Here is a 24,007-nt window from a genome sequence, read left to right as displayed (position 1 = left end):
TAGTTTCTATTATAACCAAATGTCAAACTAGTGATTTTTTATGAGTTAATTTTATATGTAATCCAATGGTTTTTGCTAATATTAGTTTCTACTTTTGGCATTAAAATTAACAATAAATAAAAAAGAAATGGCCCAAAATCACTTCTAAGTTTTGATAATCCCATTACTTGAAAATTTCATAAACTCTAAATCAATTATTTCAACATTTTCTTTTCTATCTTATAAATATAAATCCATAATAAAATACCATCAAAAGTATCCTATCATAGTGATAAAATGATTATTATAGTTGTTTATCAAATAGTATATATGGACATGAAAATTTTGGCACCTTTTCTTTATAATTACACTAGATAGCCTAATAATTGTATAGAAAAATAAATTAAAACTTATTACACAAGGGCATTTTTGGATATTTATTTAAAAATTTGACAAAGTCAATATTATTTTAAGGTTTTGTTACTAAAACTATCAAATCAAGGGAGGTAGGTGTAATTTTCCAAACCACTGGGGAGCTCAGTAAAATTGTCCAAAATCTCAAAGGAGGTTTCTGAAATTATCCCTTTTTTATGCCTTTACAGTTTGTCTTGAATTTTCTAATAGTGTAAATAAATAAAACAAAAAAATTATAAATGATAAATAATTATAGTATTATAATAACATGCAAATTAGAAATACTAATAGGACAGTGAAACAAAATAGTGATATAAGAGAAGTGAGAAAAGAAAATAGTAAAAGAACAAAAATAAAAAAATAAAAGAAAGTAGTGGAAAAGGAAAACTAAGGGAATAAATAAATAAAATAAAATAGTAAGGGCACTTTTGTCTTAAAATATCAAATAGGGGGCAAAGTATTTATTTAATGAGTTTAGGGGAGTAAAGCGCAACTAAGGATAAAGTTGCATTTAACCCTTAATTTAACTAATAAAGATATTACTCAATTAAAAATGAAATCTTTGATTTGACTCTCAAAGTTTTCCTTTTGCCCCTTCTCCTTTCTTCATTTCCCCTTGTAAAATTTAAAATCTCTGTAGACCAAGAAAAAACAATTATTTTACATTATCTAAGAAGTTGGCCGAAAGTTACCAAAATTCCTCTTCCCCACTCAAGCGAAAGAAAAGTGGAGAGGGCAATGACCTAGCAGTTTCAAAAGTGATGGTTGCTGTTGTTGAACTTTAATCATTTTGTTGGCTTTTGTGCTTTCGCTTTTGATTTTAACTTACATTTTCACACCATAGATATTCCCCGTCAGAAACGAATCCAATGATTTTAGGCTCGACCAATTGTCCAGCAAATTTGTCAAATTCGTATAATTATCTTAACATATTTACTCATTATAACCACTGTCGCCCAAAAAAAAAAAAAAAGAGTTTAGACAATTGGACAAAGACTCAATTACTATGCAAACGATGATATTATAACTTTTTCTGTTTTTTTTTTTTTTCAGTTTGGACCGTTGGTGCCTTTAATTCCCATTGGAGAACATATCTACTAAATAAAGAAGTCGGAGATATCTATACCTCAATTCTGCTGATGGACCCAAGAAATTTCGAGAAAGCTTCTTTAAGGTCTTTAGTTTCTGGGCTCATTACTTTACCAAAGAATCCCACTACTGACTTTAGTATTTTATGTTAGTCGTCGTTTTTTTTTTTTTTTTTTTTTTTGCTATTTAAGTGCTTAATTTTGGGGAAATCAAGTAAGTACCATTTATGAATCAGGTGCGTTATGGCTCCTATTGATTACTTCAGATTGGTTTTTTAGTTTTTTAGATGTTCTGGCTTAGGGATGGCAACGGGGCGGGGTTGGGGCGGGGGACCCCTCCCCCGTCCCCCGCCCCGTTGCCTATTAGTTCCCCCCATCCCCCGCCCCGTCCCCCGCCTCCCGCTCCCCCCGCCCCGCCCCGCCCCCGCCCCGCCTTGCCCCGCTTCCCCCGCGGGGGCACCCGCGGGGTTAATAAAATTTTATTATATAATTTTATTATAATTAAATTTTAATAAATAATCAAGTACTAAAATATCAACACATCGCCAAATTATTATTCATTGTAATTTTACAATTGAAACTCATAAAAACAATCAAACAGAAGTTATTTGAATACAATCCAATATGATGAAATAAATATAACTAAAATAGTCAAATTTTCACTTTTAGTACAAATGCAATCACTAATTCATCATTGTGTTTGTGCTTTTTTTTGAGAAAAAAGTGTTATTCTATTAAGTGTAACTAGAAATTTAGTATAAATGTATTAGTAAATTTAGTATAACTAATTAATAAATTCTATTAGTAGACATGTATAATTATTCATATAATTGATAATATCAATTATATTACATAAACTAATATACATTATATAATACATCTAACTAATAATATCATTATCATAAGTTTATAACTAATTAACTTACATATAATATATAGTCATTTATATATATATATATATATATATATTTTTTTTTTTTTTGCGGGTGGCGGGGCGGGGGAGTATACCCCCGCCCCCCGCCCCGTTTCTAAGCGGGGGGAAAAATTTCCCCCCCGCCCCCGCCCCACCCCCCGCCCCAACCCCCGCCCCGTGAGCCCCCCGCGGGGCGGACACCCGCGGGCACCCGCCCCCATTGCCATCCCTATTCTGGCTTGCTTTTGTATCTATATTTTTCAATTGTCAACAAAAGTTAAAATGTAGAATTTACGAAAATCAAATTAAATTTTATTATAGTTGTTCTCTATAGTCACTTTCCACACTGAAGGAACTATTACAAAAATCTAGAGAAACAGTGGACAGATTTCCTCTATAAATTGGTAGTAATTAAAATGGGCATCCGCTTTCCTCAATAATTTTTTTTTTTTAACAAAGGGTGTTACAAGCATAGTTGGTGCTAACACCATCAGAGCACTTTGTAATGTTTAATCTGATTGTTTTTACGTTATGTGCCTTTGAGTTTGCAAATTCTACCCAAATTTCAGTTGTGGATTGATGGGAAAAATGGGTATAGAATTGAGAATGAAAATTACTCAAACAGGGTCTTCTTGAATGTGAGAAAGTACTAGTAGTTGTGTATGCAAACAGGGTCTCCTTGGTATACAAAAGTTTTTTTTTTTTTTTTTTATGAAAATAGCATTCTATTTTTTTGGTAAGTAATAATTCCTTATTACAAAAAAAAGTGGAAAATAAATATTCATGAAAAATATTTCACACTCATTTTTCCTTGTTTGTCCTTATTAATATTTCCTTCTGATATATACTGATATTTTGTCATGGAAAGCATTTAAAAATAAATAAATCATCATAAGAAACTAAAAACTTTTAGTAAAAAAAATATGATTTTTATAATTACATCTGCAGTTGTATACTAATTCTTGGACACTGCAATATTTTTGAATAGAAAAAAATGTAATAACTTAAAGGTAAACCTTCAAAGCATTATGCATATGAGGATATGAATCCCTTTCCACACTTACCAAACACAGAAAATCTTTTTTTTTTTGTTTGGATAAAACACAGCATCATTTCATTAAATCTGCACTATTAACAGAAATTACATCAACCATACATAGATACAAACATATTTGAAAAACAAATACTTAATCCTACAGATCTAGAACGAACACTTGATACTACAGATGTGGAAAATCAATAGAATATCACATTAAAACTCCAAAAAAAAAAATCAAAAGATAAAATCTAAATCTAAATCTAATCAACGTGTTTGACCATTTGTCGAGTCAATTTGTATGTTTCGGATGGGCAAATTACTAATCAATCCACATTATAGGGCACAACTTAAGAGTAAGCCTCAAAATTAAGCAATCAAGCAATGAAATGGTATTAATTCGAAGTTTAAATTGTAGCTCTATCTTCTTTGCTAGCCTATGCAAATGATGACTTCTGTAACTTTTATCTGTTTTGGTCTTGGCACCTTTGATTTCCAATAGAGAATCTATCCAGTCTAGTCAAAAAGAAAATTTCAAGGAATAAAGTTGTCGGATCATTATGTCTATACAATATGGCCATATCTGTCCTTCTGTAACTTCTTAATAAGGCATCACAAAACTATACTGATTACTGACCAATCCAAGAAATTTCGAGAGAGCTTCTTTAAAGTTTCATTGACCTGATTTTTGGTCTCTCATGGAGTTCTTTTTGGCTGTCCAACAAGTGCTTAACCAAAAAAAAAAAAACAGAAGCAGATTTTACTAATTTACCATCTACTGATTAGATGGATTTCATCTGGTTCAATTTCTCAGTTGACGGGATAAGAAACAGTGGACAAATTGTCTATAAATTAGTAGTTAAAACAGGCATCAACAAGGGTGTTGGATGGGCAAAATGGCAGATATATCTTTCCACTCCATTTGATGAATACTGGTTCTCTATGTTTTGTTTGGCGTTCCTTCATGGATAGGCAAAATGGCAAATACACCTTTCCACTCCATTTGATGACTTGTGCGAAAGTCACCTGGACAGAAACCAACACGGTCGAGTGTCTACTCGAGCGTAAATTTCTCACTTTTGCAGACTCAATTTCTACTCTGACTCCCTCCTAATCTTCCCTCCGAGTGAAAATTTTTATGTTTGGATTTTGCAGGTGTTGTCCCTTCATTCCTGCAAAATATTTGTGTGATCATGTAAGCAAGATATCGCTTTATAGTTTATATCATCCAGCACGTTTGTTCAGTTTCTTTTGTTAGTTAAAAAAAATTAGTTGCAGCACCATCAGTGGCATACCAAGAAACAAATCGTACAATGACTGATCAGAAAACTTTTACTTGATAATCTTTGCAGGCCTTGGGAAACACACAATGTTTGCTTGAAGGGGATAATATCTACTATTTTGGCAATGTCAAGTAGTGTTCAAAGACCAATTATAAACATCTAACTGTGCATTTGCCCTCTTTCGCTGCATAGTTTGATGTGTTATTTGGAGATAAAATATTACTGCTATTGGTTTGAAGGCTTTTTTTGTTCGTTGTGCCAAAAATAACAGGCTTTCTAACGTACTTACCGTTTAGTAGTCTTGTAACATGGCTTCATGTGCCGATAGTGAAACTTTTTGGAACAATTCTGTAATATGTCCCTGAATAGTAACAACTTACAAGTCTGTCTGTTACTTGGCCTTAAAGCCTTGAAGGAGATTCTATGCGAGATTATTGTACTTGGGGTAAGTCTAAACCAGATTATTCTACCATGTAACAGATATTATGAAAGTTCAGAGTTTCTGTAGCAGATAACGCATAAATGCAGATTATTATGAAAAGGGATGAACTTCTGTATTCTGGTAGCGAAGCTCTAATTGGACAACATGTTGTCAATACTGACCGAAAGTAACAAACCTGGAAGTTAAGAAATTGAAAAATCCACATAGATTGGACGCCAGGCACTATTATTCCCTACGGGCAGTAAAATTTTCATCATTTGCAGTTCAAGGGGGAAATGTAGGGTACAAAACATGTGCTAAGGTTTATTCACACGTACATGAAGTGCTTCGTCTTACCAACCAGCTGACAGTTTAATTTGTCACATACTTACATCACTAAACAATAAAAACCGAAGGAGCATCAGGTTCTTTTGTTGAAGAAAAACATATTCAATTGTAACTTTGTTACACCACATTTAAACTTTTGTTACACCATCTTCTAACTCAGTTACACCCAAGAGCAGACTTGTGGGAAATGGAACTTGTGAGGCCTCGTGCACCTTGTGGGAAATGAAGTGCTTAAGTTTTTTTTACACACACAGTGACGACCCCATCTCCCCCTAGGGCGTATCCTAGGGTTTAGCAGACCGCCTGCCCAACTCTCGTCAGGACTCACTCACTCACTTTAAATAAAATAGGTTACAACCTCACGAGTAAAGGAAATAACAGTTCCCAAACTTGGAACGTACAAATACATTCATTTCTATTTCAATAATCCATACAATCCCAAATATATCAAAAGATATGAGTTCTAGAAACATTCAGCCCTAATCTAGCTCTAGCGCGAGTACAATCGCAAAATTTTAAAAACTAGACTATACTAGCCTGTACCAGTCTTACGCCCTTGCTCGTACCCCCTGTAAGGAAAACAAATTTAACGGAATAGAGTGAGTTAAAACTCAGTGAGGTTCCAAACAGCAAGTTGACCATTATTCAAAATGCAAGTATCAAAGTAGCAAAGTAGCAAGCATAACAAGTTCATAAAAGTGAGCAATAACACTTCAAGTAGCAAATCTCAAAATGAGCGAGGGTAAAATTCTTTTTTTCTAAAAGAAACAATAACACTACGAATAACAATCAAAGTATAAAGATACAGAAGGCTCTCAGGAGCCAAATTTCCGTTGCTTCACCAGAGTTTGATCAAGTAGTAGTTGACACTCCGTCAACTTTCGAGTAAAGTAACCAATCCAGTAGTGCTTCGCTTAACAACAACCCGTCCACCATTCAGCCCCCTTACCGAACCCAAACACCAACTAAACACTGGTGGTAATACTCGAGCATACCGATTAGTCGAGAAGGTATCACTCCACTCGAATAAAACAAGAGACCCATGGTTTATTATCTAATCGATCAAACCCTTGCCGGCTCAACTCGATTAACTAGCTAGTGGGGTTTGGGTTCCCAAGTAGTCAACATAGTCGATGACCAATCGACTTAATCAAGAGAAAAAATACGGAGACGAGAATGAGAGACACTTCCCACTCGGATAGAGTGTGGTACATACTGCCGCTCAGCACTTACAAGTCAAACACAAGTACAAATACAAGTACAGGTCAATGCAAATCAAGTTACTTGTACAAGCATGAATGAGATATTAAGTGTTTAGTTGAATTAGGTCAAGTGCGATAAAGTACACACTTGCCCGACCAAACCAAGTAAATCTTATCCGATCACGTTGGTAAAGGATTTAAAGCAAGAATCAAGTTCAATCATATATTTGGAAGCACTCACCAAAGGTCCAGTGCTTTTCAAAATTACATTCAGGCCCAACTCCTTGGTTGGAATCCAAATCTGCGATAAAATATCATTTAAGAATGTAGAACTCTCTAGAATTCGAAACATAGGAGTTTCGCTTCAAGAAAATCAAATAAATGAAACTCATTTAAGTAGTATTCATTTGGCTTATCACACCCTAAAAAACTCATGCTCGCTCTTTTAGTTTCAATAAGGAAGCGGTTAAAACGTTTAAGTTCGTAAAGTGGCTAAAAGACGAGGAAAACATATTCCGAATGGTCGCTACTTTCATTTTTTCAAGGGTACGAGTTTCGACGAAATTTTAGCTTATATACCTCTACGAAAGAAGACACGAATACCATAGACAATCCAAGTTCAATTCGACCTCAAATCTTCGCTCAAGTCGTGAGTACACACGCTTAATTCTCGAGTGAAAATTTGGGCGACATGCCCTTTGTATTTAGCTATTTTTCAGCCATTTATGACTTCATTATTTTCCTCAACTCAGCCCAAATTCACACATAAGCAATCTTAACACAATAGCCCTTCAACTAGGCTCAATGTCATCCAAATACAAGGCAATTCTAGTAATGCAACCATCAAAATCAAAGCTGGAAACTAGTTTTAAAGACAAATAGCTAAGTAACAGGTTTGACATCTTCCAGCGTCTTGGTCACAACTGAAGTTACGCTTATCGGATTGGGGTAAATTTTATGGCGTTTCGAAACTAAGACAGAGACCTATATTTCCTATGAAGATATCAACACCCAGTTCTTGCATCTTCAAGGTCAAAAAATGAAATCTCAGAGAAAACAGAAAACTGTCGGTTAAACTGGGCATTTGGCAGTCAGGGGTATTTTAGTCATTTCACAAGCTACAGTACTCCGATTGAGTTGAAATTTTACAGGTAGCTAGTTAACTCAATTCCCTACAACTTTTTATGTTTTGAGCAAGGCCTGATTTGACCTCTCTCATGAACGAACATACAGTGTAAAAACAGGGCAGATTCCACTATCAAAGGTGGAAATTCACTTCTACTCTAAATTTATATCCTAACTCACTACTATCAAGTACTATATCATCAAAACTATCAATTACCAGCTCAATACCATCAATTACTAGATAAACAACCATAAGCAAGGCTGAAAAATGTAAACCCTAGCTAAACATTCCACTATATCATCCAAAACTATATAATCAACCATAGTGAACCAAGGACATAGGCGTCTTTCCCAATTTTAACAAGAATAAGTAGGAGGAAAGGAAGGGCAAGCATTATACCTTCCAAAAGCTGCTTGTAAATGAAAACTAAATCCCTTTCTTCCCAAAATTTTACCACACAAAGCTGTCCCAATACCAAAAGAGAAGTTTAATCGGTTTAGTTTTTGAGATTTCACTCAAACAAGATGGATTCAAGGTTGGAGTTGAAGTGGTTTTTCTCTCTTTTTCCTCTCTTGAAGCTCAGCCAACATGAAGAAGAAAGGAAGAAGAAATGAAGCCAAAAGAAAGATAAGAAGATAGGAAATTGGTTTGGTCAAAATTGGATGGATTGCCGCCAAGTGTCACCGCAAGATTAATTAAGTCTCAAATTTTTTCCTTCTTTTCCTCTTTTCTTGGTCAACATTTTTGGCCACTTTAAGGCTAATGAAGGGCTGATATTTCTGATATAATAGCAAGGAGATTAAGGTAATAAAGTAGTGTTCAAGTGGTGTATTCAATCGGTAACAAACGGTACATGTTGGTTCACACCGTTTTTCCTTAACTCGCCCGTACGAGTGTTTTAACTTATGATTCACTAACTTATTATTATCACTTCTAATCACACACTTTCTCTTATCTAAAACTCACTCTTAACCACCCGAATTTAGTACACACACCTCCATAATTAATCACACTACCAAAAGTCGTGAAAACCCTAATTTGTCCTAATTATAAAACTAAGGGCAAAACTCTTAATTCTATTGTTTCTTACAACTATTGAGGGAGTAAATGAGTAGTAAAGATATTATAAAATAATTTAATCAAAATAAGAGAAAATTTTAAGAAAATATGAGCGAATTTTCCAGTCGTCACACGCACACGCACATATATATATATCTTGACTCGTGCCTTGAGGAAACTTTGTAAACTATCTTGGCTGGTCTGTTTGATTTTTTACTTAATTTTAATATGCACCTGAATTGTGATAGAGAATATGATGGTAACCTCAGGAAAAAAAATTCAAGGAGCAAACGATATGGAAAAACTGGGGAGTGACATTATGTTTTTTCTAAATATTAATTGAGTTATCAAACTGCCGTCAAAACAAACAAGTAGCCAATTTATTTTATCCAATCAAATACCGTCACCTAAGCAAACAACTGACTATTAAAACTTGATTTAGTAGCCTACACTAGATTTCTTCTTCTGTTCTTATTACTAGTTTCTCGTTTCTTCTTCTTCTTTTTTTTTGGCGGTTAAGTTTTGGAAATTTCACCAGTTGGAGTTGTATGTTAATTGGATTCCAATATGAATTTAAGAACCGATGTCAATGTATATAGCTCTTTGCTTTGTGCTATCGACTAGATACTCGCAGCTTTACAGAATATTGATGATTTTCCTGACGAACTTTCCACCACCGGTATAATTATATAGGTTATATACTTCTAGGCTCATTTGAATCTTCTTGTCATGTTTGAAATACATTTGTTTTTTATTCACTGCCATTCCAACTTCTTTCTTGTGAATTTCTTCCAACGATTTTAAATTGATACAAATAGACTAATTGAAACAGACGAAAAAAAATTGAGCCCTGGGAAATTGACTAATGTATACTTAGAGGAAAACCCTATAATTTAACTAATTGAAATTGTTATAATCTAACAGTTAAAAGTCACTTATTTTATCATTTAACGGTGAATTTAACTTTGGATTAACTTTTTATACACTGACAATATAGAAATTTTTTTTTACACTAACAGCTATGGATGTATGCCACATGTGTATGTTTTGACTTTCAAATTTAAATTCATGTTATTGATATGATCTAAACTTGTTAATATATAAAAAAATCGTACACTAACAGTGTATAAAAAACTTAGGGTCCATTTGGATTAGCTGTTTTTGGCATTATTTTTCAAAAACAACACAGTAGCATTTCATTTTTGAAATACAAGTTAGTTTGGATTAGTTGTTTTTGGGGTTATTTTTCAAAAACTATATGAAAAACTTTTACTGTAGATGTTTTTTGGATTATTTTTAGAGGTATTTTTAAAACATATTTTTGAGTATTTTTATAATTTATAATTTTTATAATTTTATATTTATATACATTTATGCATTTATAAATATTTATAAATAAATAAATTTATATATTTATATAAAAATATAAAAATATATTATAAATGTATTATATTATATATAATACATAAAATAAATATATTTATGAAAGCACATTAATAATGTATATATTATAATATAATGTACATAATATATTATGTATAAATATTACATATTATTTATATTATATTATATTATGTATAATATACAATATTATGTATAATATTAATGTAGATAAATATTTATATAATATATAATATATAAATATATAATTTTCAATTTGTATATTTCAATTTATATTAATAAAAAAATATATATATATATAATATAGATAATTGAAATATACATATTATGTATATTTGGAGTTGTTTTTGATATAATGTTTGGATATGGGTGTTTTTGGAATTGTTTTTAAAATACACATTACTGTAGCATTTGGAATGTGAAAAACAATTTTTCAAAAATAGAGGCAAAAACAAGGAATCCAAACGGACAGTTACTCTTTAACTTAAAAATATGATATTCAAAAGGATATTCAAAATTTTTCATTGTAGAAACTACTAAGGTGATAGCTTGATGTTCCGAATTCGAATTTAGCCACTTGGGGCTGGTAGTGGTGGTTACGGGGACAGCTACTTGAGCTGTGGTCGAGCTTGACTACTAGTATTAGGTAATTAGCTTGGGCTGGCCGGAATTGGAAAGTCCAACGTGCTGTCAGATGAATTTGTACGCATCCGGTGCCATTCTAGCAGGAGATTTTGGGACAAAAAAAAGTAGGATTTTTTTTTCTGTTTATATATATAGATTAATTTCACATTTCCTCTTTAATGGACTAGGAACTTGTTTTGTTATTGTTCTTTCATGGAAGGAGCCCCGATGCTCGATCTACTTGATTAGAGAGGATACAGATTTTCAAGAAAGTGATTAAAAGCCTGCGTGATTGTGGGGGAAGAAAACACAAAGAAGATTCTCACTCTCTGGAAAGTTGGAGACTACCTTGGTAGGTCTATTTTAGCTTGCTTGCTACTGAAGGAAAGAGTCAAACTAGTGACATTTGAGAGAAAGAAAAAGCGGATAGAAGAAGCTTACTCGTAACAAATAGGATGAGCTTTGATGCTTTCTTACATGGAATCATTTTTCCCTTTTTCACGTCAAAAAGAGATGTGGATATGTGTCCTTGGTAGCCAGAATTCACTTCATAACAACTGGGCATCTACAAAGTGAAAAAAAAAAAAAAGTTGCAATTCTGTAGAAACCACAATTTGTTTACTTTTTAAAAATTTTAAAGTTTCAAAAGAAAAAGAAAAAAAAAGACGAATTTCAAAGGAAAATCAGTTGCTATAGCTGCCTTCCAAAGCAAGAAGCACAAAGCTGTGAAGTAGAATCAAACTTTTGCACCTTCTAAAACATATGGGCTCGTATATTACCACTTTTGCGTACTTGCATGTACAGTACTATGAAGCAGAATGGACCGCTTGAAGGTAATGTACAACTCCTTGTCATGACAAGAAATCAAATTCTTTTGTTGACTTCGAAAGGTTATTATAAGTACAGTCAAAAAGGTTATTCTTGATATTCAAGAAAGGGAGAGTAATTGAAAGATGAAAGATGCAGATCGATTTTTTGTCGAATGTGCTATATATATGGTCATAATTAAGTTACGTGTTATAAGCAATATATGTTCTCTTGCCTTTTTTTTTTTAAAAAAAAAAACACATGTAGTTCCTAAATTCTTCTTCTTGTTCTTTTTTTTTTTCTGGGTTTTAATTAAAAGGTCCATGTTAAATTATTTTTTTGGCTAACAGCCGTCGAGCACTCATTAAGAGGGGTTTTTCGAAAAGTGTTAATTAATTTAGAAAATGTCTAGATGCAAGGGTGTAATAATGGTAATTGTGTGTATCGACATTGATAAATTTGGTGTAATATAGGTATGTTAATGAGTGTCGAATATGTACTCATTCAAAAAATCCTTAAAACTATCTAGGACTATTTATTACCTCATAATCATAGTGAAATCTAATTATCTAGAACCACTTGTTATCTAGAACCTAATTATCTTAGGACCATTTATTGAGTTTGGCTTGAAGCCCTTGATGCAAAGATGCGTAATTTTTTCCAACTTAATAAACGCTCACTAGGGATGGCAAGTCAGTCGTATGTGTAAAGTTGCAAAATTTTGTTGATTGCCGTCCAACAATTGAAAAGGAAAGTTCGAGGAACCAATTAAGACCGCACCAAGTTGCTGGACTTTCTTTCTTTTTCAGATTTTGTAACTTGTAAGCCAGTTTATCAATCATCAAAACAGACAAAATTTCCAGAGATAAAGCTTCTGTGATTCCTTTAGAGAAATCCCAAGTTTGAGACCTCTCACTTAAATTTTTTTAAAAAAAAATCCCTTTTCTTAAATTTTAGTAATTTATGTGGTAATTTGAAAACTTAATTAATACATCATGCTTGCGATTTTTGGATTTCAAACTATAACAGATTCTCTAATTTTATTGATTTACTCAATAATTTAAGAATATACACAATAGTATGACAAGTTGAGTTTCCATATTACTTTCAAACAGTGTAAAAATTGACATCTTTGCGTCCCATTTTGTTAAAGAAGTCTAAAAGGTTGGTCTTAATTAATCGTCACAAGCAAGCATCTAAGAACAAAAAACCAATCCAACCGTACAAAGTTAAAAAAACCCACCAAAAAAAAAAATTCAAAAGATAACCTCTTGAAGCGTGACATCCTTTCCAATTGAGTTTTTGCATAATCATAAAATTTTCCTTGCTAAGTATGAAAAAATAGAAAAAGGGTCTTCCATTTCTATAATTACCAGGCTTCCACTTCCTCACGAGGCATTATTTTTGGCACATATCAGTACACCAGCACTGACATCCCATTCACTCTTTCTCTCTCAGTTAATTCCCAACTACACCAGCACACGAGCACCTATAGTTTCCATCTCTTGCAATTTTTTGATCAAGTCTAGCCAGACCAAACCAACAAAAAAAGGGGTGTCACAGAAAGGGCAAAATTTTGTGAAAGAATGGGAAATAGAGTTACTGTGCTAGAAAATAGGACATTGTACAATATTGAAATTAGAATGTGGGTTTATCCTGCTAGACCTGATGAATTCAAGAAAACTTTGAGGATCAAGCCAGGTAGATCCACAAGAATGATGGCCACAACTTTCAACAGTAGTAATCAAGATCATGATCACGGTGGTCTTGAAGAAGAAGTAATGTTAATGGTGTATGCAAATGGAGGTTGGACTGGTAGATACATCCTTCCTCTCCACTTGTTCGCTTATGCGAAAGTCTCCTGCGACAGAAACCAGCACGGTCAAGTCATTCTTCGAGCCAAAAGGGCAAACTTCAACTTCTTCAGACTCAGGTACTTCTTTTTCAACTCTTAATTTCATTCTACTTATTTATTCTTCTTCTTTTTTGTTTTTTCATATTACCATTGATTTATTTAGCTTTTCCAAGATATGACTGCAGTATATTGAAGTTTTCACTGAGAACTTTTTATACACGTAAAATTTATAATTTTCAAAAAAATAAAAAAAAAAGATGTAAAAATATGAGGTTTTGAAAATTTATAAGTGTGACCAAAATTCAGCAAGGGCGAAAGCCCAAAAACATTAGAGGGAGGGAGGGCAAGTATGATTTTCGAAACTCTTTTTATTTAATATTTAATTTTCTTAAATGTTTTGATCTTCTTTCATTTGCTCGATGAGTTTTTAACAGGTGTTTTGCCATATGTCCTGCAAAATACGTGGGACTAGGAATGATTGAAGAGGGCATTTAGGCATGGTATTTATCACTAACTCTACCTTTCTTTTTTTTTGTCAAAACACTAACTCTACCTTTCACAATACCACTTTTGTTTAGTTTCCATTCCATTTCTGCGGCAGGGTTGGGGGTTATTGATAGCATATGCAATCAACATTTATTGTTTTAATGGCTATGGATAGCATCAATACTCTTTAATTACTATTTCAATCGAACAATAGACAAAAAGGGTGTTCTCGACACCCAGCATAGAAGCGGTCAGAGACATTAGCTAAGTGATTGTAAGATTCATGCTTCGACTGTCAAGTTCTTTTTTTTTTTTTTGTGAAAAACATGAATAAACCGGTTGAATAGAGTCCAAGGCTAGGAAGATTGAAGATTACTCTTTTTTTATTCTTTTTTTCCCCTAGGGTACAATGATATACATGACGAATATTATGGAAGATAAATGTGTTATTTTTCATTAGACAATTGTGCATTTAGTGAATATATTTTGTAACTAAATACAGAGGTAGATCTGTTCAAATTTGGTCAAAATCTCATTTTACAAATTATTTTTAATGGCTTAAATTCTGCAGACTGATTCAGCTCTTTAATTGATGATCCTTGCAGGTCTCGGGGAATACTTGACCATGTTTGTTATATTCTTAAGGCTGTGGGAGGTCCCTCGAGAGGATTGAAATTTGTCTGGAATTAAAATTGTATTCTACAGAAATTATAGTACTAAATTCTATAAAATCCAAGTTCATTTCCACACAAATTCCAATTCTCTCAACACTCCAAACACAGCAGCAAATTTTCCTTACCATCCGTGTTTGTGAAGTGACAAGTACCAAGCATACGGTTTCGAATCTTCTGTCCCCAAATTAGTCTCGAAAGTCACAAAGACTATATATATTTGGGGATAAAGAGAATAGAGACTAATTTGGAGACTGAAGATTCGAAGTCCAAGCATACATATTTTCCTATGGCGAAAGTCACGAAACTGCGACAAACTAGTGATGTAGATTTGGTTTTCAGATGATATTGCTTATTAATTATTGTCCAGTGGTCACGGAAGGGCTCACAGAGGCCTTCTCCTAGTCAGATTTAGAGTTCAAATTATGTGTCTGGAAGTTGGAGTAGCAAAAGTGTAGGGAGGGATGGAAGGGTTTGAAAAAGAAAATTTATTAATTGTTGATGTAAAATGGGATTTCCTATCAATGTTATTGTACTTTTATCATAATTCCACATTAGTTTCTTGTTTCATTGAGAGAAATTATTCATAGGGAAAACTCCTACTATCACCATGACTACCTCCTCTCGAAGCAGGGCACGGACAATTGTCACTGACAATCGTATGGAACGGTGTAACGATATTTGAACGGATTGTAATTCAAATTCAACAGATTATACATCTTTACAACAGAGATATAATATTATATTATTATTCATGCGGGTCTCATGTATAATAATTACGTGTCTATTGTAAGAATGTACAACAATTCAATTTGAATTACAACTCATTCAGAAATTTTCACCCTTCCATGACAACCGTCCGTGCTCTTGATCCTTTCCTCTCCACTTTCTCCCTTTTTTTGGGCAGGAGACCAAGGTATATCCCTCCTTTGCAGAAAAATTACTCAGCAGGCATGTATACTATCCATATGGTCATTGTCAAAGCAAATCCGCAGAAAATTGTACTGATAATTCTATTAGAGAAAGGAAATGAAAATGTATCAATCATAAAATAATTGAGTAAAAAGGACATAAAATTTGCTCCAGCACCCCAGTGAATGCGGTAACACAATAGTATTAGGGTGAATTCCACTTTGCCATTCGTTTAATTTCAGTTTGCATCCTTAAATTTAAGTATTAGGCAGATTTGGCCCCTCTTAACGATTTTGGTTAAATGTTAATTTCTTTGGCAAATATACAGTTGAAATGGGTTACGTCACCGCGGAAATTCCAATAAAGACAAAGATAAACTTAAATAAACATATAATCCAAAAAAAAAAAAAGTAAACTTTCAAAGGCAATATATATCACAAACATTTCAATTTCCTTCTTTTGAATTGAGGCATTTGACGAAAGAAAGGTTTGAAATTCTCTCAAATCTCTCTCAGCTTGTTTGAATTACTTGGGAGGTATTTGGGTTTGCAATCTATTAATTATTTAAAAATATTTAAACCCTAAAATAATTGGTAGATTATAAATCTAAATATCCCTCAATTCATCCGCTCAATCTAAAGGGTTTTGAGAGAATTTCAAATTTTTTGTCAAATCTCTCAATCCAAACTTAACCTTAGTTGATCTAAATTCTAATTGCTTCTCAACTTTTCATTAAAAAAAATGCATTTTAAATAGCCAATGACATTTAATGAGCTAATATTCTCCCAACGTTCAGACAGACGAACATCAGCTTGAATGCGTGCTTTAAAGGCCTTAAAAAAGGTACTTTAGTTTTTCTATTTTTAGTGCTTGTTTGATAACTCTATTTAATGCTAAAAATTAATTTACTCCCTCCCTTTTTTTATAACTGACGTTTAAGGTTTTGCACACCAATTAAGAAAAGTTTTTCATTGCTTAAATCTGTACACTACTTTCCTTTTGTACCCTCATTAATTGTCCAATTCACTCATATTTTCTCTCACTAGAGTACTAAATGATGCTGTTTTACTAGGCCAAAAGCAATGCAAACTAACTCCCACCAAACTAAATGTTTCTAAAATGAAAAACTTTCCCACCAAAAATTTTCACCTAAATTTTTAATCTGAAATTTTAAACATTTTTAACTCCCACCAAATATTTTGAGAGGCTATAAGGACTTCACTGTATAAACTAGTCTCAAGAGAAATACATTATTTGTATTCTTTGCAGGTTCATTCAAATCAATACATAATGGAGCTTTATGTATTTTGGCACATTCGACTTCAACTTCTGCATCTTCATCCTCTCTTGTTTCTTCAAAAGAATCTTCAACCACTTGTTTAATTAACTCATCTTCAAATTCTTGGTCCATTCAACTTTTCAACCCCCAAAGATGGTTGAAGTGCAAGTGGTTGATGCGGAGGGAGGCGGTGATGGAGAAGAACAAAGGGGGTTCAACATACTGCGAGAAAAGAAGAAAGAATACGGAGGGGCAGATAATTACTAGGGCTGTTACAAAGAGAGAAGCAATAATTACTAGGAGTAGTAATTAAGAACGCTGTATTGGAAAAGAGAGATAAAAGGGTAAAATTGTGAAAAAATAATTAATACTGTATGGAGATAATAAAACGACAGATAAAAGTACATTAGAGCAAATTTCTTAAACGTCAGTAATAAAAAAAGGGAGGGAGTGTATTCATCTCCCTTTTTTTATAACTGACGTTTAAGAAATTTGCTCTAGTGTACTTTTATCTGTCGTTTTATTATCCCCATACAGTATTAATTATTTTTTCACAATTTTACCCTTTTATCTCTCTTTTCCAATACAGCGTTCTTAATTACTACTCCTAATAATTATTGCTTCTCTCTTTGTAACAGCCCTAGTAATTATCTGCCCCTCCGTATTCTTTCTTCTTTTCTCGCAGTATGTTGAACCCCCTTTGTTCTTCTCCATCACCGCCTCCCTCCGCATCAACCACTTGCACTTCAACCATCTTTGGGGGTTGAAAAGTTGAATGGACCAAGAATTTGAAGATGAGTTAATTAAACAAGTGGTTGAAGATTCTTTTGAAGAAACAAGAGAGGATGAAGATGCAGAAGTTGAAGTCGAATGTGCCAAAATACATAAAGCTCCATTATGTATTGATTTGAATGAACCTGCAAAGAATACAAATAATGTATTTCTCTTGAGACTAGTTTATATAGTGAAGTCCTTATAGCCTCTCAAAATATTTGGTGGGAGTTAAAAATGTTTAAAATTTCAGATTAAAAATTTAGGTGAAAATTTTTGGTGGGAAAGTTTTTCATTTTAGAAACATTTAGTTTAGTGGGAGTTAGTTTGCATTGCTTTTGACCTAGTAAAACAGCACCATTTAGTACTCTAATGAGAGAAAACATGGGTGAATTGGACAATTAATGAGGATATAAAAGAAAAATAGTGTACAGATTTAAGCAATGAAAAACTTTTCTTAATTGGTGTGCAAAACCTTAAACGTCAGTTATAAAAAAAGGGAGGGAGTACTACACATACTATAACTCTCATACATAAAACACATTCTCATACATGTTCTCGCAAAAAATACACATTTGTTCTCTTTCTGTTCATACACATACACTCATGCAAATATACACTCTCCTACAAAATATTCACACTTAAACAGCACCTCGAAATTGTTATATTGTTTTCTCTCTCTCTCTCTCTCAAACACACATATACATACTTTTCTTTCTCTCTAGATACACAAATAAAGGCAATTTTTTAAAGATAAAAAATAATATTTCTGCGATATTTCAATTCAGCACTATAATTTGGTTAGTTATCAAATAAATATAACCTAATCAATTCAGTAAATTAATACTTTCAGCATTTAATTGTCAGATTTCGGACTTCAATCTTATTACAGGCCCTTAGGTTGAATCAAACTTGTGGAGTGATAATTAGTCAATTGAAACTGTTAAGCTCACGTAACAAATTAAACTTCATGGACTAAATTGAAATTACGCAAAACCTCCAGAATACAGAGATGAAATCACCTGGAAGTTAATATTCAGTTTCCAAACATAGCAGCATGTTTCACTTCTTAAATGTTGGCACCGTTGCAAGGCATCTGCTGTGGGTGGTCGTGACTGCTGACCCACTTTTTAGAATTTTAGGTGCTGTGGGATGGTGGGGAGAGAACGGGAACTTGTGAGGTAGAGGGCCTGGTACCTTCCGCCGAATCTCAACCCAAAATGCTTACTGCAGACCCTCATCTAAATCTCACCCAAAATGCATACTGGATTTCATGTAAAGAGCTATGTGAAGTGTCAATATAAATTACAAAAAAATTGAACCTCTTCAGCACTGTGATAAGCTATATAGCATGGGCTCCAAACAATAAGCTATACAACAAAAGAAAATCGCACTCAATCTAACACTAGTTGTCCAAAACTCTAGAGAACGCATACTTGCAAGTGCAGTTTACAAACCAAACTTTGTTACAAAGAGGTATCTTTAATCTGATACACCAATCCTGTCTACAACAAGGAGTGCATAGTAACAAACACCTTGGACTTAAAATGAATTAGATCTAGAAGTCCAAAAAGATGTCGACAAAAAAGCCAGATCTGCCAAAGGCCATAGAAGCTCCATCTGGTGCTTTAAGTTCCAATAACTAACATCTGTGAGAGAAGTTCACCTGCAGTCCATGAGGCTATGCAAGGCAAAGCATCAATATTATTTGTCAGACCTGTTAAATCAATTGTTAATGAATAATGTGTTGCTAGGAGTAGTTAATCATAAATTTCTTTTCTATATAAAAGTCATCCTTAAAATAGCGACATCTCAAGGCATTTTATTTCCACCATGCAGAAAACAACACAGGAATTCAAAGATAAATAGTTACACAAATTGCTTCTACCCCATTCCACACCTGAAAATCAAGAAAATGCAGCTTGAATAATTCTTATCAGATCCCCAAAAGAGGCAGTCATACGATCATCTCCAAAGCCCTTCTGCAATATCCTTTGTGAAATAATGTAAAATGCAAGTAGCATGAGATGACCAACTACATGCTAAGATTATGTGGAACAAAAATTGATCTAAATGCAGAACAATTAACTAAATTAATTACAAACAGAAACATATTACTAAAGTTCCTCACAACCTGAGACTCTCTTCATTTTTTCTTTTCTTTAGCAACATGAACCCTCTTCACTGATCAACAATAAAGTAGCCAGTAGTGCAGCCAAGGAATACAATATTCCAAATACATCAATTCAGAAACACTATTTTATTACAGAGGACCCTTTCATTTAAAGCACTGAAATGGCAGTCCTAACTTTCAAGCCAAATCCCAATTTGGCTTAGTACAAGGAAACTTCTTCCAACCTCCAACTGTATCTCTAACTGATGCAACCACAGCGGCAACTACACTAACAGTGAATACAGGGATTCTTTGAAAGATAGCCTTGGTTTCTTGCTCTCCATGGGTGATATAGCATGGCAGAGAAAGCCAACCACTTTACCTGATCAATAAAGGAATTAGTCTTCTAGAGATCACATATCCATTCCAGCTCTGCAGACTAAGCAAACAACTCCTACAGGTTAAACAGAGCAGCAGCACTTTGTTCCAAACTACAGAGGAAACAATTCAACTGAAAAACAAATGTTCCATAGTTTCATCAGTACCTCTACACAATTCACAGGAAGCTGACTCCACTGCTACTCCCCAACTCTGCAATCTATTTTTTGTGATCAATTTCTTTCAACATTACAGCCATAAAATAAAAGAAAACTGAGGCACAAACCTTTACCCCATACTGTTATCATTGCATAACTATTGCCTGTCACTTTCTCCAAGCCTACCAAAATTGTCAACTGAAGTTTGATAACTCTTGAATCAATTAATGATTTTTGAGACACAAACGCTTGCTTGGTTAAGTAAACAAATGAAACAAATTAAGCCAGCATCATCTGCTCTTCGGATACACGGCCTAATTAAAAATCTTAGGATCCTTGCAAGGTAAAAGAATTTAATATAATTTATTATCCAGCTAATAAAAGACATCTAGACCTCCATCAGCAACAATGGCTTGGCTTGGTACTGAGAATCCACCAAACAACACTCTCATATAGCAAGCCAATCTCAGTCTTCTAGCTGATACAAGAACTCTAGATCGCATCTAGCAATAGCAGCTTGGCATGGTAATCATAATCTACACAAGAAACACATCAAATTTCTCATGTCATTTTAACAAAGCACTGCCAAATCAAATTCAGCTATACATTTATCGAAATCACAAAGCATGATGCACAACAACGAAAAGAATAATCCTGCGAGAACCTTGTAGATTCAAGAAACAAATAATCCTGAGACTGACACGGATCATGAGCAAACTAATTAACCCGACTCCAGATTTCAATCAAAAAAGGGAGGATCTTTAAATGCACAATGTTGGCTAAGATTTACAAACAATTAATCCCTCAATCTTAACAGAAACAAAATGCAATAGAAAAGCTACAACTACTGACTGAGGCATTAGCACAAACATATGGGAGGCACTTAAGAACTAACCAGCGAAAAAAGACCTATCACCATAAATGAAATTTAATTGAGAATTGAGTAGAAATCCGCTCAACAACGCCTTGGCTCTTCAATTCTTCGATTCCTGTCTGTCACAGGTGACTTTCGCCTCACAAGGAAAGAATCCCTGGCGAAAGTCACCTGCGACAGAAGTAAGCCGAAGAGGGGAGGAGCGACGGCGTTTGAGCGATGATTAGAGACACAGCGGAGAGAAGCCGAGACTGGCGACTTCCCTAACATTTGCCCAATTTTATAGAGGACCATTAGGGCACAAAGACGGGCAAAGCTACTCCCCTTATAAGGAACTAACCAATTTTTTTTTTTTTTTAATTTTAGGGATAATTTCAGAAACCTCCCCTGAGGTTTCTGACAATTTCACTGAGCTCCCCTAAGGTTTGGATAATTACACCTACCTTCCTTGATTTGATAATTTTAGTAACAAAACCTTAAAATAATATTGACTTTGTCAATTTTTAAATGTATACACAAAAATACCCTTGTGTAATGAGTTTTAGTTTATTTTCCTATACAATTATAAGATTATTTAGTATAATTATAAGGAAAATGTGCCAAATTTTTCATGTTCATATCTGCTATTTGAAAAACAGCTATAATAATAATTTTATTACTATGATATGATACTTTTGATGGTATTTTATTGTAGATTTATATTTATAATATAGAAAAGAAAACGTTGAAATAATTTATTTAGAGTTTATGAATTTTTGAAGTAGTGGGATTATCATAATTTAGTAGTGCTTTTGGGTCTTCTTTTGATTTATTGTTAATTTTAATACCAAAAAACTAGAAAACAAATATCAGTAAAAATATTGGATTACATATAAAATTAATTCGTCAAAAAAATCACTAATTCGACATTTGGTTATAATAGAAAATAGAGACAATAGTGGTAGTTCTACAGTTTTATTGGTAAAAAATTAAAAAAAAAGGAATAACAAGGAAAAAGAATGAAAAAATAATTTTAAAACTCATTCTAAATATAAGCATACCAAATAAGGAAATTTTATTAAAATATTTAAGAGTAAAATTGTCATTTTGAATGACAAGGGAGGTATGTATAAATTTTTAAATCTCAGGAAGCTCAATAAAATTGTCAAAAACCTCAGGGAGGTTTCTGAAATTATCCCTTGTCTAATGTAATAATAATGAGGGACCAAAAAAAAGGAAAAATTTCAATGCGTTTAATGGTTCAAATATATATATATATATATATATATATATATATGAAGATAATAGACGGTGATTGTGAGAATTACAAACATCTCAGCCGCTAATTTTTTTTTTTAAAAAAAAATTTATTATTATCCTATCTCTTTGGATTTCGATCTGTCCAATCTAGTTTAGTTGCGTAAATTGGTACAATCACAGTATAAACTAATAAGTTTTCGGTGTAATTGTGAATTTTATACCAATTTAATTAGAATTTACGATTATACCAAAATTGTACTATCAATTTACACCAAAATTCTATTCTATTAATTTATGCAAATGGGCATAATTGGAATTGGAGAGGCCGGATTTCCTATCATTTTATCAGTTAGGTATTACCATCAATGATTTACTGTCACGATTTTCTAAAATCTTAAGGGGCATAAGTAATAGTGGAAGGAGTGCTATATATGCGTAACTTTTACTTCACAACTATTCCAAAAATAAATAAATAAATAAAATACTTCAATTGTTTAAAGAAATCAAATCCACAAATTCCCAATTCCATTTGTATGACAAAAAGGAAAAATATATGGTCTTAAGATTCTCAATTGAGTAATGAACGTCCTCGTTTGCTAGCTTAAAGCATTGAATTTTGTTGTTCGTCAAAGTACAACTTACTTCAAAAGAGTCCAAAAATGCAACATAAGGTAAGATTATTTCTTTTCTGAAACTGCAATTCCTAGGGTGAATGTGTAGCTGGGCACTGAAATTTCCTATTGATTGTGGAGTTTTGGATTAATAATTTAGAGTTTGGATAGGAGATTATTTGGAAAAAGTTATTTAGAATAAAATACTGTAGCACATTTTATGATTTTGTGTTTGTGAGATAAAAAAAAAGGTTGAAAATTGTAATTATAATTTAAATTAAATAATATTAGAATTTTTTTTTTAACAAATCATGCTAACCAAACCAATCCATCAATACATTATTGGGAGTAATTATTTGTTAAATAGGTCAGTGGTGCCTGGAAGTGGAGCTGAAATTTTCATCCCCGTTGAACTACTGGTGGTTTTGGGCCTTTGGGTATAGAGTAGTGAGGTGAATTTCAACGGGTCAACGGGCTAAGAGTGAAGAGAGAAACTTGAATTGGTTTTAACTTAGTAGTGAAGAACTTGGGCCTACGAATTGATCCCGTTCAGTGGAGCTTGGGCTCTAATAAGGCCTGAGCTATCTAAAAGTTAACACATGCAAATCAAAACAAAAAAAAAAATTTTTTTTTTTTTTTTAGAGAGACACTGCAAACCTTATTAGGAAAAAGTGTGAGAGGATAGTTTGAATGTCGAACCAGAGTTTTACAATTCTTAGCTATTATTCCTATCAGTTGAGCTACGTCTTGGGGACCCTGCTCTTGTCCGGATCCTCCCGCATTTTCTCTCCTAGATTCTTGAAATACATGCAAAATGATCGACATTAAACTCTTTGAAAGTATCAATAGCAAGGTTCATGATGGGGTAGGAAAAAGAAAGCAAAACTCGTAGTCTTGCAAGTGAAAATATAACTTCAATTTTGAATTAAGGAAAACCAACTTTACCATTGAGAAAGAAA

The 24,007-nt window shown here is 33.2% G+C and overlaps 1 protein-coding gene and 2 long non-coding RNA genes across 4 annotated transcripts; 2 read left to right on the top strand and 1 right to left on the bottom strand.

Annotated features, from left to right (window-relative positions):
* The first annotated feature begins 4,324 nt into the window (after positions 1–4,324).
* LOC113705042 (uncharacterized) lies at positions 4,325–5,162 on the top strand. Its single transcript, XR_003451726.2, has 3 exons — positions 4,325–4,494; positions 4,586–4,625; positions 4,783–5,162. It is a non-coding gene; the product is annotated as an uncharacterized lncRNA (long non-coding RNA).
* Positions 5,163–13,115: 7,953 nt separating this feature from the next.
* LOC113703525 (uncharacterized) lies at positions 13,116–15,283 on the top strand. 2 transcript variants are annotated; one of them, XM_027224922.2, is made up of 3 exons: positions 13,116–13,634; positions 13,991–14,056; positions 14,648–15,283. In XM_027224922.2, exons 1-2 carry the CDS (start codon positions 13,288–13,290, stop codon positions 14,049–14,051), a joined length of 408 nt encoding a protein of 135 aa, XP_027080723.1. In that variant the 5' UTR covers positions 13,116–13,287; the 3' UTR covers positions 14,052–14,056; positions 14,648–15,283. The 2 variants fall into 2 exon arrangements, with proteins under 2 accessions (XP_027080723.1, XP_027080721.1); XM_027224920.2 differs by lacking the exon at positions 13,991–14,056.
* A 3,676-nt stretch (positions 15,284–18,959) lies between these two features.
* On the bottom strand, positions 18,960–21,479 carry LOC113703497 (uncharacterized). The gene is made up of 2 exons (XR_011819663.1): positions 21,220–21,479; positions 18,960–20,860 (listed from the first exon to the last, which is right to left on the bottom strand). It is a non-coding gene; the product is annotated as an uncharacterized lncRNA (long non-coding RNA).
* Between the last annotated feature and the right edge of the window lie 2,528 nt (positions 21,480–24,007).

Source organism: Coffea arabica, chromosome 8e, assembly GCF_036785885.1.
Source record: "Coffea arabica cultivar ET-39 chromosome 8e, Coffea Arabica ET-39 HiFi, whole genome shotgun sequence".
In the NCBI taxonomy this organism is placed as follows: domain Eukaryota; kingdom Viridiplantae; phylum Streptophyta; class Magnoliopsida; order Gentianales; family Rubiaceae; genus Coffea; species Coffea arabica.
Note: the sequence above shows the minus strand (reverse complement) of the source record. Positions and strands in the feature narration are given on the sequence as shown.

What these genes read in the sequence shown, in the direction of transcription:
- LOC113703525 (XM_027224920.2), top strand. Translation starts at nt 13,288, where the DNA reads ATGGGAAATAGAGTTACTGTGCTAGAAAATAGGACATTGTACAATATT. An exon ending in TTCAACTTCTTCAGACTCAG is followed by an intron (nt 13,635 to 14,647) that starts GTACTTCTTTTT and finishes TGATCCTTGCAG; the next exon opens with GTCTCGGGGAATACTTGACC.